At 38.7% G+C, this 18,155-nt stretch overlaps 1 protein-coding gene and 1 long non-coding RNA gene across 7 annotated transcripts in view; one reads left to right on the plus strand and one right to left on the minus strand.

Annotated features, from left to right (window-relative positions):
* Nucleotides 1-6,838: 6,838 nt before the first annotated feature.
* Nucleotides 6,839-7,219, minus strand: LOC106938450 (uncharacterized). Its single transcript, XR_001422623.1, has 2 exons — nucleotides 7,131-7,219; nucleotides 6,839-6,990 (listed from the first exon to the last, which is right to left on the minus strand). It is a non-coding gene; the product is annotated as an uncharacterized LOC106938450 (long non-coding RNA).
* col4a6 (collagen, type IV, alpha 6) overlaps nucleotides 6,851-18,155 on the plus strand; it is a 39,319-nt gene continuing 28,014 nt past the window's right edge. For 4 of the 6 annotated variants that reach the window (XM_015020501.1, XM_015020504.1, XM_015020505.1 and 1 more), the window contains exons 1-13: nucleotides 6,851-7,010; nucleotides 7,230-7,274; nucleotides 7,936-8,055; nucleotides 8,144-8,203; nucleotides 8,834-8,869; nucleotides 9,034-9,096; nucleotides 9,528-9,563; nucleotides 9,712-9,753; nucleotides 15,797-15,889; nucleotides 17,281-17,334; nucleotides 17,479-17,541; nucleotides 17,652-17,696; nucleotides 18,008-18,061. In XM_015020501.1, the coding sequence (XP_014875987.1) occupies nucleotides 6,891-7,010; nucleotides 7,230-7,274; nucleotides 7,936-8,055; nucleotides 8,144-8,203; nucleotides 8,834-8,869; nucleotides 9,034-9,096; nucleotides 9,528-9,563; nucleotides 9,712-9,753; nucleotides 15,797-15,889; nucleotides 17,281-17,334; nucleotides 17,479-17,541; nucleotides 17,652-17,696; nucleotides 18,008-18,061 (831 nt within the window). In that variant the 5' untranslated portion in view covers nucleotides 6,851-6,890. Of the gene's footprint in view, nucleotides 7,011-7,229; nucleotides 7,275-7,935; nucleotides 8,056-8,143; nucleotides 8,204-8,833; nucleotides 8,870-9,033; nucleotides 9,097-9,527; nucleotides 9,564-9,711; nucleotides 9,754-13,836; nucleotides 13,927-15,796; nucleotides 15,890-17,280; nucleotides 17,335-17,478; nucleotides 17,542-17,651; nucleotides 17,697-18,007; nucleotides 18,062-18,155 lie in introns of all 6 variants that reach the window. The other 2 variants (XM_015020502.1, XM_015020506.1) reach the window with 1 other exon arrangement.

Here is an 18,155-nt window from a genome sequence, read left to right on the forward strand (position 1 = left end):
GAGAACGGGACATCAGAGTATCATCCATCAAATTTCACCCACATGTCATTTATTGTGCAAACCAGAGCTTTCAGTGGAAAACCAAAAGTTCCAGGTCCTTTTAATGCCGTACAAATATGAGACAGAAACATAGATTATATCTTTATATAGACGTGTATTGATTTATAGATTAATAGTTTTACTGGACAGAAATTAGACTGAACAAATCTGGTTGGTAGTCAAATCCTAGTGAGTCAGATTGAAAGTGTCATGGAGTCGTCAGCCTCATGACATTAACACTGACATGAAAAATAATGTTGAAGAAATAAATATATAAAATAAGTAGCAACTGATTTTTAAACCAGATCGTCACCTGAGCTGCTTTTGGAGGCACATCTGGAAACGGGTCCTGGAAGTCTTAAAAGGTTTTAAAGAGCCATACATGCCAATTACATCTGCTTGTTTGGACTCAGTCGTCACCTCGGGCTGATTTTAAGGGAAGTGGGTAATGTAGACATACAGTTGCTTCAGTGTCTTTAATAAGGTTAGTTTAAGTTTCAGTGTATTTCAATGAGAAACGTCTGTTTCCTTTTGTTTTTTTTTTTTTGTTTTTGGACAAAATGCTATAGAAATGTTTGTAAAAGGGCGGCAATCTGGAATTTAAATTAAAAAATAACATCCAAGAGAGTTCCATGATTAGATTCTCCCCAACCCCCCAGCCCCCTCCGTCTTCACCGTCCTCCTTGCTCTGCCGCCGACCGGCAGCTGAGAAAACACTGTGACTTTATGACATCATCGCCGGGGGGGATTGGCGCCGGTCGATGAGCGCTACATGCGATTTTTTCCTGTCGGGGAAAGCATCTGGATGAAAGGAGACAACAGGTTGTTGGTTTTAATGGCAGCCATCATCACAACCAGAGGGGCTGAGGAGCGGTGGGAAACTGTCTGCTGGAGCATGAAAGGAGGAGAAACGCGCAGTTTGTGGAGGGGGAAAGAAAAATGGAGCTTAAAGTTGGTTGATCTCCTTGGTTTATTCAGATATAGCACTTAATGGAGAACAACAGATCTAACATAATAAGTTTGGTTAGAATAATGTAACATACAATGCAATAAGATCCCAACCCTGTCAAATATTGCAACCACACCTCAACCTTCTTACGTTTGTGTAAGCAATTTCAAATTTGAAAATTTCTAAATCGTACACATTTAAAGGAAACACATTTATAGAACGGAAAAGTAGATAAGCTGATTTTTCTCTTATTGTTAGTTGTCATAATGACAGGTGGGCACTGTCTTTGCTTAATGGTCGTGAAGTTTCTGGCCTTGATAGGCAAACAAAGCCTTCATTTTTTTTGGAACTTTGTATTTTTGGTTCAGTCTCAGTGTGAGCAAGAAATAAAAAATCAACTTGAAATAAAATAATAATAAAAAGAACACCACACAGACTTCTAGTAGCTCACACTGACCAAATGTTAATGTGTAACACTGACAGTTCTTTCTCAGTTTTTTTATGCTTTTGAATCACTGAGAGGTCATTCACTATTTTAGGTTTCAGTTTTCGGATCTTTGTAAAGAATTTCTTCAACTTAAAATCGTACCTCATCTGCAGGGCTGTTAATCCATTTCTGAAGCTTGTGCTGTATAGCTCGTTGTTGGTTGAAACCCAGGCGCAGTGTTGGGTCAGGGGTTATTTTTCCCCATGGTCTTTTTATATTAAACCATGTGACAGAAGAAAATATGCCTCCAGTTTAGATGCCATATTTGTATTGATTCCTCGTCTGTTGGCAACAGTCACAATCCCCTGTTTTGCATATTTTAGTTTCACAGTTAAGTTGTCGACATGCTGAGGCCACAATATCAGAGTGATTAAAGGTGCAGCCGTGAACAGCTCTTCAGCTAGTCTTGTTCAGACAAGAAATCAAGGAATTTAGCTAAACTGCAAACCACTTACTTAAAAAAAAAACCCCATCTCATTACATATGAAGAAAGACAGCTTTATCGCAAATACTGAAGGTTGCAACCACATTTAGTCCCACAACAACCCCAGGAATAAGGTGGATAGAAAAATGAACATGTATAATCCAAGAGTCACATTAAGTCAGCCGATTTCCTGACCTCACCTTTTTGCTGTATCTTCTGCATCTAAGTTATAGGAATTGGGTAAGTTAAAACTTAAACGCATCATCATCAGCATAGAGTTGTAGTCGGTATTGTTGTGACGGAGATATATAAATTAAATAAATATTTTTCCCCCTCTTAAGCAGAAGGAAAATCGGATCTCTCCTTAAGCGTGTTGCTCCCATTTCCTCCCATATGTTTGCGTTGACATTAATGATATTTTTCAGGTTATGAACAAATATTTAGTTGAGTTAGTTCAAATCTATGAACCTGAGGAGTTTGTACTTTGCGCAGTGAGAATATGCAGCCACTGAAAATATGCAAACAGGATTGTTTAGATGTCCGGAGTTGTTTACCCGGGTCCCATGTTTTCTCAAACTCACGAGGTTTTGGGTCAAGTGTGAAAGCGACAGATGGGTCAGTCATACAAGGAAACTCGTAAACCTCGCAAGTCAGAGAAACACAAACTGTGAACCGCAAAGTGGTCACCGTCACTCAGTTTTACCCCCCACAGGGATAAATAGGAAATATTCCATTCGTGCGTCGTCCTTTCTTTCCTGTTTCATCGTATGGATACACAAGACATGTTTGGGTTCACTGTGTGATCAGAAGAGAACAACAAACCCAGTCAACCCAAACATTCCCATCCACCAAAGATTTACCTCTTCCTCTGTCTAACGTGTCTGGAGACAAATGAAGTGAGAAGTGTGAAGTTGTTTCTCCAGATATAGCTGTACCTGTTTCTTTTTTTTTTTTTTAATATATAATTTTTTTTCATACAAAGGAGGTTTGAGGTTCTGTTGATTCATGTGTGGGCTGTATTTGGCTCAATTCTTACTCCTCTTTTGGTGATTAAACATGCACCCAAAGACCCGGGAATTTCGCGAACCCCTCCCTCTGTGGTTTTGCCCGTTATCGTCCATAAGGGAGCATTCGGTGTGACAACCGAAATCTTACTCTTGGCACCCACCAGCCCACAGAACAATACGACTCGATTAAAAACCCTCGGGGTACGTGTTCATCTCTGTGTGAATGTGCATTCATGGACAACACACACACACACACACGCACACACACACACCTACCGATTTTCACACGCATGGTGACCAGAATGTGTCTGTCCAAGCACTCTCGGCTATCAGGAAGTGAGCTAGGCTAGACGGGAGCTGTAAGTCCAGAGAGCTTAGCCGGCCAGAATGGGCCCCATTGTGACCTTTGTGCTGAAAGGGATTTGGGACTATAAACTGACCAGTCAGGTGGAAGGTGATGTGGGTGGAAGGTCTGGAAGACGCGGGAAGAGACCCGACGGGCTGGCATGAAAACAGACGGGGATGCCAACCTGTGAGGGTGAGACGGATGATGTCGGAAGTCAGGGATGGGACAGACTGATCACTGATAGAACTGGCAAACATATGAGTTCAATAAAAAGCATTGTATTCAAACCATATATAGAAAATACAACTTGGGAGTGGTCTTTTGGTTAAAGCATAGCAAAATGTAGTCTGTCAGATGCTTCTGTGTATGACAAGCATACAAAAGATGTCAATGAAGATGACATTTCAAAATAGTTAAACAACTGGTCAATACCTATAGTAATGTTCTTTATCTGTCTTGTATCTATATCTATATCTCTCAATTTAAGAGCATATAGACTTTGATCTAGAGCACATCAGCAAGACCACCTCCTAATGGTTGCAGAATGGTCTAGTCAAAGTCGAGGCATAAGTCTAATTGAAATGCTGCGGCTTGGTCTTGGACAGACTTGAGCATTTAGAGTATTGACACAGATCACAAACTGTAGTTTTAACTATCTATCTGCTATCCTGCGTCAAATTTATGTTGGACAGTTCAGTTCAGTCCAGATTGCAAAGTGTTGTGGAGTTGAGTTAGTCTGGATTGGTACACAGGCCAAACTTGCGTGTGATTGGACTTGTGAATCTGAACCTGTCTTCAGCATTGACTTGTTTAATTACGTCTGGAACACACAGACAAGACAATCCAACAAGTCACATACATTATCCTCAGACGTCCAGAATGTCATAAAGAATCAAAATCTTTGAATGTAGGGAGTCTGGATTTCTTTGTCCTCTTTCAGTAGTTTTGTTCTACTGAACAGAATCAGAGCCTAGCATGAAAGCAAGTCTTCACTCTTCAACAGCCTGACCACCTCTTACTGTTTATCCAACATCAGACAGAGATGGAGCTCTAAAGGTTACCCAGGACCGGAAAGAAAGATCCTTGGAAAAGCTAAAAGCATTTTTAAAAGATGACCTCAAACTTTTGGGTATGCAGACATTTAGATGGAAGTTGCTGGAAGGCTGTTGGGATATTTACAAGATTAGCCAACGGGGAGATAAAAATGGGTGACTTTGATTGAGATTTGGACAATATACAGAGAGACATATAAAAGGGAATAAAACGAGAAGGACTTTAAATTATTCTTTAAGTGTTAAGGTAAAGCCAGCGACGGTGGAGGTAAGGTGTGAGAGAAAGTGTCTCCTGGTGGAAGCTCTGCATATTTTCTCTGGGTGAAACCAGGTGTGAGTGTCAAATCTGGGCCAGACAGCTCTGGCAGGCTTCCTTTAGCTGGAACAGCCCTGTCATTATGCTTCCCTTCCTACCCCCTAAGGCCACGTGGGCTGGAAGCCGAGCCGCGGCCTCTAACTCCAAGACAAAGGACGCTAATCAGGGGTCACCGGCGCTTTAAAAGACAGCAGCAGTTCTGTGGTCATACATGTGCTGTCATTGACGAAAAGCATGCGTGTACGCTCGTACAAGCATTTACATGCATGTCAAGCTGAATAAATCCCTTGTAAACGTCTTATAGGCTGCAGTCTTTTACATTCCTAGATAACGCATGCGGGATATCTTTGTCAGTGGAATTTATTAGCATATTTTCTTGAAAATTGAAACAAAGCTTCTTGCTGGCATGTTCCCGATTTGCATGATGACTGAACAGTGTTACGTAGATCTGAATCTGACTTTCCTTTGACCGCAGGACATACTGCCGCTCTCTCAGACTTGTTTTCATATCCTGATCCGCTTCCTCTCTCCTTACCCTGTTATATTGTTTAAAGCATGAGCTAATCGCAGGCTGTCAGTAGTCTGAGCGGTCCTGTGAATGTGTGTACCTTAGTGAGTTATTGAGTCCGGCTTCCTAATGAAGGGATTCCACTTCCTAACCTCTAATTCAGCACCTGTTTGCGCTAGTTCATTGTGTCTATGCTGCCATCTTGTGGCTGTAGTGGCGTAACTGCATTTATCAAAGAACCAAAGATTTAGAAACTTTCTTGTTTAATTTAGTTTAAAAAAAAAATAAATTTAAACACTGGTTAAACTACATTTATTAGTTTAACAAGTGTATAAAATATGAATCTCCATATTTGCACAAAATATCAAATATCAATATCAAATTTTGGGCTTTTATAAATCTAATAAAAACACAAATTTAGAATTACAGCTTTGTTGGTACTTTTAATTAGGGCTTTCGTCTAACAATTATTTTAGTAATCTGTCTGTTAGTCTGAAAATTAATTGATAAAAAGATAAGAAATGACACATTTTACAGGCCCATTTTTCATTTAACCACTTAACCCTTTTTATACAATAATAAAAAAAACAGTAAAAGATGCAGATAAACAAATAATCCAAATTATTTTTTAAAATGAGGAAATAAACATTTTACTGCCTGAATTTCAATACCTTAGTATTTCTTAAGTAAATATGAACCAGATGAAGCTAAAGCTATATCACCTGAGGAGTTTTGGCTAAATCACATTTACAGACAAAGTTTTTATTTTTATCTTAAATGCAAAATTCTATATTTTTTGTACAGTTTTGACTTAATTACTGCTATGAAAATTTTGGGTTTTTTTTTTTTTTTTTACCAAACCACATATTTTTCAGAGTTGTCATACTCCAGTTAACGATTAATTGATTACTAAATTAGTTAACAGCCATTTGAATAATAGATTAATCACAATTAATCGTTTTGATTGAACCAGAATTTAAGCTACAATGTGGCAACATTAAGCAGTGTTTTCTCCTGCGGTCTCGCCAAACGTGCTCAATAATTATTTTTAGTCGACATGACGTGTGTGGAAAAACCTGGCCACCATTAAACAAGGTTCTATTATTTTAAAACTAAAGCAAAGAGAGTTTGACTTTTTTTTAGCGATTAACAAAGCTACAGTCTTGGTACCTGCAAATAGTATCTGTGTATTACATTGAGGCATATTGAACATCGAAGCAATTGTGAGCAAAAAAAGATTAGTGCTCATTAGTGTAATAGTTTGTTTTGAAAAATTTTTTTTTTTTTTTAAAGGAAAAAAAAAACATTTAGTTTCCTCTCCTCTTCCTTCCAGCCTCGGATTATTGTGTTGCAAATAGAATTTTTTTGGCAACACAGAATTTACCTTCAGACTCTTTGGTGCATTCGTCCCACGAGTAGCTTGAGCGCACTCACGTCTTGAGCAGAGTAGCTGTTGCAGTGCATTGTGGGATAAGTAGTGCAATTAGTGCGTAAACTACACCATGTAACTGACTGGCGAGCCATGAAGAACAGAAAAATAAAGTTTTCCGACTGAGCTGGAGAATGTGAACCATTACTTTGACTCTAATATTCATCATCTTCTCATTTGCTTCTTCCAACTTTTATTTTACTATTTTTTTTATATGTTCTCTGTATATTTGATGCTCAATGAGCTCATATATTCAAAATGATTGAGTTTGACTCAAGACGTCATTGCATCTGTTTTTTTTGTTTTTTTTTTCCTCAGGGTCGTCCTGGGCAAATGGGTGAGATCGGACGGCCCGGACCGGATGGGCCACAAGGGGGCATAGGGCCTCGAGGGCCTAAAGGAGAGAAGGGCCACATTGGACTTAAAGGACCATCTGGGGACAAAGGAGACAAAGTGGGTGAATCAGTGATGTATTTACATTTTATCAACAAGAAAACACAGCAATGAAAAAGTAAAAAGTTGCAACGGTTGGCAATATCTTGCCTTAAGCCTCATCTTGGATGAGATACAAACATTCGGGATGTCGGCGTGCACGCAGCTCTCCACCACTACTTTTCTTCTGCTCTGTTTTTCTAATCATTAATTAATCATGTTGTGTATTTCCTAATGCAGGGACCAATGGGAGTGCCTGGATTTCGAGGAACTGATGGAGTGCCTGTAAGTAAATCAGAAACAAATAGTCGATTTCTTTCAATGTGGTTTTGGTACGTTGGACTGAATGTCATCCCAGTTTACTCTCAGTCCAGTTTGAGCTAGCAGTGATTTTCTTGGACATTCCACGTAAAAATAAGGAAATTATGAACAACCCTGAGAATCCTCTTAACGAGATGTTCACATGGCAACAGAACGTCTTCAGTCAGAGGCTTTTTCAGAGCCGCTGTGCTACAGGCCACTACAGATGATCCTCTCCTCCCACTGCCATCAGAATCTACAACTTTTTCAAGAACTTTGAAAAATATGAGTTTAATTTTCCTTTGGGATCAATGCAGTATTTTTGTTTTTATTCAATTGAATTGAATGTGATGTTCTGTATCAAGGGTGTTTCATACAAAAAACATAAACAAAACAAATTATTTTTTTAAATATTCATGTTATCTGTCAACATGATGATAACAAGTTGTCAGTTTTTCTCTGATGTTAGTCACACAAAATAGAGCAAACAGCTTGTAAAGAAAAGGAGATTTGTGGGCATTTATGTTGGTTCTGAACCACAACTCTTAGCATCTGAGGATTGGAAACACAAAGAAGAACGTGGTTGAGGTTTATGACACACAGGCTGGTCGATTACCTGTTCGTGTCCACTCCTCTCCTCCTGCAGGGTCACCCGGGTCAGCAGGGCAGCAGGGGCCCACCAGGGAAGGACGGCTGTAACGGAACCATGGGGGACCCCGGTCTGCCCGGCTATGGCACGGGCACTCCGGGATATCCTGGCTTTCAAGTGAGCGCTGCTTTTCATTCCTCGATTCGTTTCGATTGTGTCGATGGCAGGTGGGTCATGTTGTCGTTTTTCTGCCTAAAAAAATTAGGGGCCAGCGGGGCCAAAAGGTCAGAAAGGAGACCCCATCTACATCACAGACAACACCGAGGTAAGACCTACAGGACGCACTTCCTGATTCTCCTCTGTTTTGCTCTCAACTGCTGTTAACTCGCAAGCTCAAAATAAAGATTTTATTTGGTAAAAGTTCATTCCAGCTGTCTGCTTTTCTGTTCTTGCTTCAATCCTGATTTTATTTATTAATTTTTTATATTTTCCCTCTTTTATCCCGTGATCAGGATTTTAGCATTTCGACTTTTTCATCATCAGAGTGTATCTAGATTCATAAACGCATGTAGAAAATAACTGCGACTCCCAGGCTCAGACCTCTTACATTGGTTTCAGCCCTAAAACATATTTTAACACCAGTTTTTTTCTAGAATTTTACGCATATTAATGTGTATTGATATAGAGGTTTTTACAGGTAAACTGTACTGGCCAATACGGGCGCCTGAGCCAGCCTGAAGTGTCTGCATTTGGCCAGCAGGTGGTGCTGTGGCGCCAGCTCTGTAAACCTGAGTAGATGCGATGAATATGGCAAAAAAAGCAAGACATCGTTTCGAAATAACAGTGATATCTCTCCCATGCTCTGGATAATAACAAGTTGTCAGTTTTTAATTTGTATTTACTCATCATTTAGTGTTTAATTTATTGTTATCCCTGTTTTTATTTTGTCATTTAGGGGGTACCAGGTGAACCAGGACCCAGGGGCCCACCTGTAAGACTTGCCTTTCCTTTTAGAAGCGAAGAATTGAAATCCTGAAGAATTAAACATGTTTTCATTTAGGTGTAAAAATCTAAGAAGTTAGGTATACTTTTTCAGCATCAGGGGAAATGACATCAGTGAGCTTTTTCTTTTTCGTCTCCTTGTTTTCTCTGCAGGGTCTCAGAGGTCCGACCGGCCCGCCGGGTTTCCAAGGTCCAAGAGGAATTAACGGATTCCCCGTATGTAAACCGAGTCGCCTGTCCGTCTTTAACCGGCTTCTTCACAAGTATCACAGAATAACTAGGATTTAATGCCGTTTGATCGCTGATTAAAGGTTACAAAACGGCGTATTGGAGACTTTCAGGCCTTCATAGAGGAAGGTAGTCGGTAATATGGAGTTCTGTCTGCAATTACAATCTATTGTAACGTTGGATTTTAAAGAAGCTTGTGTTTTGATCTTAAAATCACAAAGTTCTGATTTCTTTTCTAACATCACAGATGTCACAATGGGCAAAAAAATTTTCATCTCTGAATTTTAAGCCTGAATTGCTCTAAATTCAAAGTCACACCACACTTTTCAGATTTTCTCTTAAAATCAAAACAAGAAGAAAAAAAAAAAAAGTCCAATTTTATCAAAAAAACTGAGTGCGATTCTTTTGCCTCTTTGTAGGGACTCCCCGGCCCTCCTGGGCCCCAAGGGCCAGAGGTAAGTCTTGGATCAGTGCTGTGACATTTTATCATTTATTTTGAGGTAGGATGAATCACAGCTATACTGACCTGTTACCTGTTTGATAAAAAAGAAAGAAAGACTTGTGGCTCTGGCTCTTCCTGTTGTTAACCCGTTGTGTTTATAGGGGAGCCGTGGCGACATTTATCGAGGAGGGAAAGGAGACAAGGTAGGACATTAACGACGAAAGGTACAAAATGATTTCAAAAACCAAGACGACTTAGCTGGAAATGTTTGGATGTCAAGAGGGCAACGATTCCGACCACATGGAATTGCTTCAGCATGAATTCAGGGATTAGTTAAAACATTTAAATTGATAACAAAGTCCCTGAATGAAAATAAAATAAAAAAAAAAAGTAAATGGAGCAGAAAATGAGTATTTCATTAAGCTCTGTGGTCGAAACCGAAGTGGTTCAAACCGAGTAAAAAATTGAATTTGCTGGTTTCATTTGATTTAAAGACGACAAATCCTGCTTTTCAGGCTTGCAGCACATTCCAAACAAGCTGGATAGAAACGATTTAGAAGCAGCACAAATTTGATTTGATGATTTTGATTTGATATAAAATAAAAGCAACACCTCCATCAATAACTGCGTTTTCTTTGGAGGTAGTTGAGATCTAGGTTGACGAAACAACCATGAATACAATGTTTCTTTTTCCCCCTTGTAATCAATAAAGTATTTTTGAATTCTTAATAGAACTGAATTGAATTTTGTGCCTGGTGTCAATACAGAAAATAACATTTTTTTATTTTAGTATAAGCATGGTTAGAATCAGCTTCACTAGCCAACAAGGAATTTGACTTTGGTTTCACTTTACGTGAAAGCACAAAAATAACTGGCTTTTTAAAAAGAAATATGTATTTGTAAAATCTTATTGCAAAAATATATATTTTTTTCTTAATAAAGGAGAGCAGTTTCCTAACTTTTTGGGTAACTTCTTTGTTTATTTGGTGTAGAAAATGTTTGAGTTTATTCCCAGCAACCAAAATGGAAACTTTCTTCTTCTTCTTCTTCTTCAAAAAAAAAAAGTAATAGAATTTTTAATATGCTCTAATCATTTTTATTTTATTGTAAGATGTTGCTAGATGTTTCTAGCTCTACTTCCTATGAAATTAAAACAAAAAAGAAAGATACTTTGTGCCTAACATGTTAAAGAAGAATCAAATTCTCATGCAGAGAAAATTCCAATATTGCCTACTAGAGGGCCACATTTTCTGTTGTGCTTCAGGGCATGTAGACTGATACTGAACACTTTCATGTAAGGCTGAGAAAAAAAGCTTAAAGATTCTTACTGATCTCAATACCAGAAGATAATTTTACTGTTTTTCTTTTTTTTTTTTTTTTTTTCGGGTAAAGCAACATTACAGATTGATAAAAGTGAAACCTCCCCAGTTTTTGTGGAATGTGTTGCAGCTCTGAAGTTCAGGAATACAAGTTAAATGTTCTGTTTGTCTTTAGCTGTTATGTTTTCCTGTCAACATTTCTCAGATTAGATTAACACCTCAGAAATCAGCCGTTAGCAGGGTTTTGAGTGTGTGTGTGTGTGTGTGTGGATATTTGTTTGCCTGCATGTCTAATTGAGTGAATTTGTGTCTGAAATGTCTTCATTGAACACTGTGCATGCTGGAAAACGTTCGGTGGTGGCTCCGTAACCTGCCTAACTTCCCTCCTCCATCCTTTTCCTCAATTTAACACTGCATCCCCGCGTCTTCTGATCGGCACGGGCTGATATTAGAAAAAAAGAAAAATCACCTCAACCATTGCTTGATTCAGTTTGTTTTGGCTTTTTGTCTCTTTAAATCACCTGGGTTGCCTCCGAGACAAAAACAACCTCCGTGAAAGTAGAAGGGGATCAAATGTAATAAAATGTTGAAAAGAAAAAAAGTTTTAGTTTTTTTTTCCACTCCTTCCCATTCTTCAGATTTGGAGAGTTGTTTGTTGTTTTGTGGGCTTCACACGTAATTTCTTCACTGTGGAACGGCAGCTCTGAGATTTCATTCGTCTGAACTCATTTAAGAAATCATCCGGACCATTCGGGTTTTCGTCGAATTGAAAGAGGCGCGTTGAATTTGGAATGGAAATCTCCGAGCTGTCGATCCAAGGTGTGGGGGGGGAGAGTCTGTGGGCTGCGACTGACTGCTGGAATCACTGCTCCCTGCTCCTGCATCCAATCACTTACTCATCTCGATCACATGTGTTTGTTTGGTGGTACATTCCCCCTCCACTCCCTATTCACCCTTTCACCACACCTGCTCATCCACCCATCCAGCTCGGCCACATACACACGCACACTTTACTAACATTCATCTTCCTCACACGATGCATGTATGGTATGTTCAAGCAAATCCTCACACGCTGAGTATGATTCGATGGCATTAAGTGAGACAGGGAACATCCGGATGTGACATTTGGAAAGGAAGAATTGTGTTTTTGTGTTTAAAAAAAAAAAGATATAAGTTGCATAATTAAGAGATAAGAAAAAAAAGTCTAAAAACACAACTCTTAATCTTTTGCTCTCATTCTGTTCTTTTCTTTTCTATCCTGTTGTTTTTTTCTCTATTACAAATTTATGTTAATTTTATTGTGTTACAGGTAGAAATACACGGAAAAACCTGAACAATTTTTTAAACAGATTTGCTTCAACTTTTCCTTTTAGGCAATTTTAATAATTCATTCTTCAAAGCTGCAGTATGTCATTTTATAAACTAAGTTTTTTTTGTATTTTTTTTACATATGTGTTAAAACTGTCACCATGTCATGGCAGTTTAACAACACAAATAATCTGCGAAAAAATCAGTTTGCTCTGCCTTCTCTCTGTTGTCCTACTGCCATCTGCAGGGATACTCTGCACCTGGTCAGAAACAACCAGTCAGAGCCAAGAGGAGGGTCTTGATGCTGTAAATCATGCTCATGTACACACTGCTCAATGTGGTGCTGGTGGAGGAACAACATACTATTACAGGAAAACTGTTTACCTTACATCATTGGTGACTATGCTAACTAGCATGGGCATTCAGGACAGGTTCCGGTGTGGGGTGTTAGCTGTAATGTAGCAGAGAGCATGGGTTATGGTGTGAGCGTACGCAAGCATGATTGACAACGCTAAGATCCTACTCCTTGTTCTGATTGGTTGTTTCTGACCGGGAGCGGATGGCAGTAGAACCACAGGGAGGAGGCGAGGGGAGTTTGTTTTCTTTTGACAAATATAAAGGATATAGAGATAGTTTTAACAAATATGTAAAAGAAAAACAGTTACATGCTGCAGCTTTAAGCGTAGTCCACAAACTTCATTCATTTTTATCATTGTGGCAAAACTTTCCTTCAGCAGAAAGAAACTTCCAGCAGAAAGTGGCTCATCTTCCACGACTTGAAAATACAGAGTATACACACAACTGGACTTTGTGTGAAAGGACACACAAAGTCCATATTCCACCCAGAGTTGTACAGTTTCACCACAGTCCCTTAGGGGGCGATAATACACTAGTTTAAACACTAGCTACTCTGAAGAGGAGAAGAAGAAAATAACTTAGAGAATGAAGTATTTCTTACCAGACTGTAGTTTTGATATCTTTGTCCACAATGGAAGAACACTAAATCTATCAACTGTGTTAATTTACAGCAAACTTCGTTGTTGTTTTTCTTTTTCTTCTCCTCAGCCCTTTGTTTTGTTTGACGTGTGCTTGGTGCTGCCCCCTTGTGGTTCCAAAAATCTAGCAGGCCGCCTAGTGGTCGAACACAAAACAAAGAATTAATGTTTCACAGGTTTTGCAGTCAAATTGACAGCACTGTGGACTATTAGGTGTTAATTTAGGCCCAAGTTGAAGTGTAAGCCTGTCCTGTCACGGAATTAATCAAATTATGGTGAAAGTTGACGGTGAAGAGTAGCATACAGCTCAAATCCAAATCCATGTTAGTGCAGCGTTTCAGTCTCAAATCTTTTGAGTTTGCGCTAGAAACAAAATGATAAATAAATAAAACAAGATAAACAATATTTTTGTTGTCTGCAAAGTGTAAACTTAATAGTGAAATTAAATAACCTTTTAAGTAATTTTTGAGCCACAGTAGTAATAATAATAATAATAAATACTTATCATTTCTCTTGTTGTCTTTCCCTTTTTTCTAACTTCTGCCCCTTTCTCATCCTTCTTATTTTTATTCTCCTCATTTTCTACTCTATTCCTTCTTCCCTCCACAAACCAATCGCTCCATCTGATAGGCTAACGGTGTGTTGTGTGTATTTCGGACTCCAGGGCGATGTGGGTCTTCCCGGACCCAGCGGTTCTCCCGGTGACCAGTCTCTTAGCGGCGAAAAAATTGTCACTGCCTACAAAGGAGACAAGGTAACACAGCGAGGGAAGGGCAGACGCTGCAGCACTGTCACCACACACACTCACACACACTCTCACACACACACACACACACACACACAGTAAAACTTACAGATATGATGGGATCTTGTGCCAAAAGGAGGGAATAAATAAAATGTACTAGGAAGGGGTTGAGAAAAAAAAGGGAGCAGTGATTGCAGCAAACTTTCCAGCCATGGAGGGGAGGATGAGAGAAACAGAGGGAGGAGGAGGAGGAGGGTTTGGGGAGAGATGTGTACAGGAAACGGTCCATCTGAGAAGCACCTATTAAGCTTCTGTCTCACCAGTGGAGTTTGACTCATATTTTTACAAATTGGAGTCAAAAAAATAATTTCCAGTTTCAAACGATGCACTGTTGTAAGAATCAGAAACGTCTTATGAACATAAAAATCTGAGCGGTAAGTTTAGATAATTGTTTTGGTCAAACAAAACTAGATCCCGTTTGCTGTCTTAATTGCAGCTGTAGATTTATAAAAAATATAATGAATGAGAATTTAGTGAGTTTTTAATGGATGCAACCAACAATCTCTTACCACGTTGCTCAAACCACATGTTCATTTTCCTCACAAATGTGGCAATTAGCACGCTTTCTAACAGAATAAGATTTGTTGCTGATAGTTGTCGACCAATCAGAAATGTTGTTACTGTTTGTCAGTTTAAATGAATTCATTGTTGGGATAAACAGCGATTATCCAGGAGAATCAAAATATACTAATTCCTTGAAATTAGTATGAGGCACATAAAATTATGGAATTGAGAAGTTTGAAGAAAGGTTAGCATAAAACAAACAAAAAATGCAGTTGAAATAGAAATAGATTTAATTAGGGACACCTGCAAACTCTTTGCTCATGTAAAATACTGGAATTTTAGCATAATTTAATTTACAGACAGAATAAACTAAGCATTTTTTTCAAGGCTGCACCTTGACTGCACCAGTCTACTTTTTTCACTTCCGATACCAATACCGATATCTGAGGTTTGAATTGATTGATTGAATTGAATTGATTTAAAACATTTCTTTTTCATAAATACATAAATGTACCGAGTTTGATAACCCTGCACTAGTACAGAACACTTAAATATACCAATAACTTGACAGGTTTGGTCAGACATGTAAAAACAACTTAAATTTGTTCAGTCAGGGAAAGTAGGAGTATAATAGTCAAAGTGAAATAAATAACAAGGAAACTGAGACTGTCAAAAACAAAAGGAAGTACAAATAGGAATTCTAAATACTGTCACCTTTCTAAAGTAATGGCATAAGTAATTTTTTTGCCAAAAGGGATTTCAACCAAAACATGAATGTATTTTTATTGCCAAAAGATAATTTAGACAAAAAATAAATCACTTTTGGCAAAACAATTATTTAGGCTCTTATTTTAGGAAGGTGATGATACGCTACGTCACTCAGAGTACAAAGCAAAGTCTTAGACTGAATAGATCTGCCCTTATAGATCTGGCACATTGTCACCAATGCCCAATCTAAAAATTTTCTCTATCGGGATCGATACAGATATTTATATTGGATCGGTGCATCTGTAATTTGGAGCTCTGAGATTAATCACCTCAGAGGCATTTTGACCTGAATTTCAGTCTGATAGTTGTAACTATCTCAAATAATGTAGGCAAATTTACGTCAGAGACCAGCCTCTCACCGCCACCCCAGACTCTCCTCTCTCCGTCCTCTTCTGTGGCTCCCCATTGAGTCCGTCCTCCGTCAAACACGCCGAAGCTACAGAAGCGCTTCCCGACGCCCCGCCTCTCTTTGACTCACCGCCGCCGCCGAACGGTCAGAACTGCGGCGTGTAAACAGCCGTCTCTCTTCCATGATCACGCCATGCAGGGCGACGTGGGCTTGGCCGGCGAGCCTGGCCAGCCGTTGATCAATGTCATTGTGGAGTTTGTGGGTTTTCCCAAAGGAGACAAAGGACTGCAGGTTTGTTGGAAAACGCAACTTTGACTTCATTCCACGACTTTCTGATGTTAGACTCTGTGTGGAAGCAGGAAGTGGTGTCGATCAGCTGAGAGCCGACAGCCAGAGAGTGTTTTCTGAGAGGCTAATTCAACTTTGTACCAAGTAATAATGAATGGAGGTTTTTCATTCTTTACAATTTTGGACTTCCATGGCTTCACTACAGATTGAATCTACATGGTGTAATGGCTGCTCTGTGTTTAAAGTTTGCCTGTGAGAAAGAAACTCAAATATGGGGATTCAGAAATCTGTTTTACTTATTTACAGGTGAACATTGATAAACCATGTGGCGCCTTCCACATTTAATGGGAAAAATATGTAAAAAAGCCTTTAAAAATCTGAATTTTCTTACATAATATGAGAATCAACATGTATCTCCATCTGTGTTCTCCTTTTTTTCCCATTTTGAAAGGTGGTAGATAAAAAATTGAACAGGTCGGGCATCAGAAAAAACAAAATCATGGGTTACTAATTTAAAATACCTCATCCAAGCGGAATGTCTAATTAGTACTCAGTATCTAGCATACAGTTAGCTACTTTGTACCTTTATAGCTTTGGTTTTTTCGTGGACAACTTCTTTTGCCGGCCAGGGTTTGTTTTGGACCGGCATTAACAACCAACAAATTCAACAAATATTCTACAGTCTAATGTGAGGGCAGTGTTGTTATTTCCGGTCTCCTATTTGACAGTCAGAGGACATATGCTTGTATTTTATAAGAGTCATCATGCCCCAAACTGGGATCAGAATCAAATTTAATGCAAAGTTTTCACACCTTACCACACAGCTAATGGAATTATGTAAGATTTGAGTAACTTTTATGAGAATTTATCTCCAGTATTTCAGAAAATTATTCTTAACCATAAAAATGAACTAATTTGGAATGCTAACATCTGAATGACACTGCTAGCTAATGCTTCGAAATGAAAGAAGGGAGGGACGGAAAGAGCAAATTGCCCACAGGCAACTGAAATTGATACAAAATGAATTACATGTTTAGCTTTAGTATCAAGACCTACTCTCTCTGATACTCTAACTACCTGATATCTGTTAACTTGTGCCAAAATAATGTAAGTCACAAAGGCAGCAGCTGCTTGGATGTGTTTGGTGTTAGCTTAGCTAGCCAAGGTACAGAATCTCAAAGTGTAACATCTTTGAAGCAATAAATCACCCAATGGAGCTAATTGTGTTAGTGTGTTCTGTGGAGTATCAAAGGTAAGTTAAATGAGAAAAATGTAAAATCATCAACTTTCCACTGATATTTTTTTAATATATCCTGAGAGAATAATTTTCATTGCTTCTGAAACAAAGTTGTTTTTTTTTCCTATCCCACCATCTTTTCCGTGCCTCTTCTCAGGGTGATCCCGGCCCAAAGGGATTAAAAGGATACCCTGGTTTACCTGGACCACCTGTGAGTATCACCACAGAACTTCTGTACATTTACTCGTAAAAGATTTTTGTAACACCATACCTAAGCCGAACCTTTGGTGACCACTATGTAATAAATCATTGGCCTTAAATTACATTTAGATTTCTTTGTATTATTTAAATCCAGGGACCTTTTGGTTATAGAGGTGAATACGGGGAACAGGGCATTCTCGGATACCCAGGACCAAGAGTAAGGCTCCTGAGCACTACTTTCTGTTTTCCAGAAAAAAAAAAAAAAAAGTTGTAGAATTGTATCTGAACTTTTATTCTGTGGCTGACCTTTGACCCTGTTTCAATCAGGGTCCTGCGGGTTTTGTCGGACCACCTGGCCCTTCTGGACTGAAGGTAAGCTTATCTGTTGAACCAAGTGAATTTTTACTTCCACATATACCTTGCATATTCTTCGTTGTTGATGAGAAATTATGACGAATATCAAAAGAAAATACTCAATATATAATCATAGAGAGTAACTTACAGAAAAAGCTAAAAGGAAAAAAAACATAAAAATAAGTGATTTCAACACTGTACCTCATGAATCTCTGTTGATTAGACAAAGATAGCGTCTGGGTCATGTTTGTTTACATGTTGCGATGCTTCACTGTGCAGCTCATGTTTTTTTTCTTAAGTCAAACCAAAAGTTTTTTCTTTACTTCAAGGGATTACCGGGGGAACCAGGTTTCCTGGGACAACCAGGATTCATAGGACCCAAGGTATCTGAATATTTTTAACATCCTTTGTTCACTGTTGGATAAAAACAAACAAATGAAAACATTTTTTAGTTTTGTCTCTCAATTGAACCACAAC

Source organism: Poecilia latipinna, unplaced genomic scaffold (assembly GCF_001443285.1).
Source record: "Poecilia latipinna isolate Pla-1442-1.1 unplaced genomic scaffold, P_latipinna-1.0 Scaffold2596, whole genome shotgun sequence".
NCBI lineage: Eukaryota > Metazoa > Chordata > Actinopteri > Cyprinodontiformes > Poeciliidae > Poecilia > Poecilia latipinna.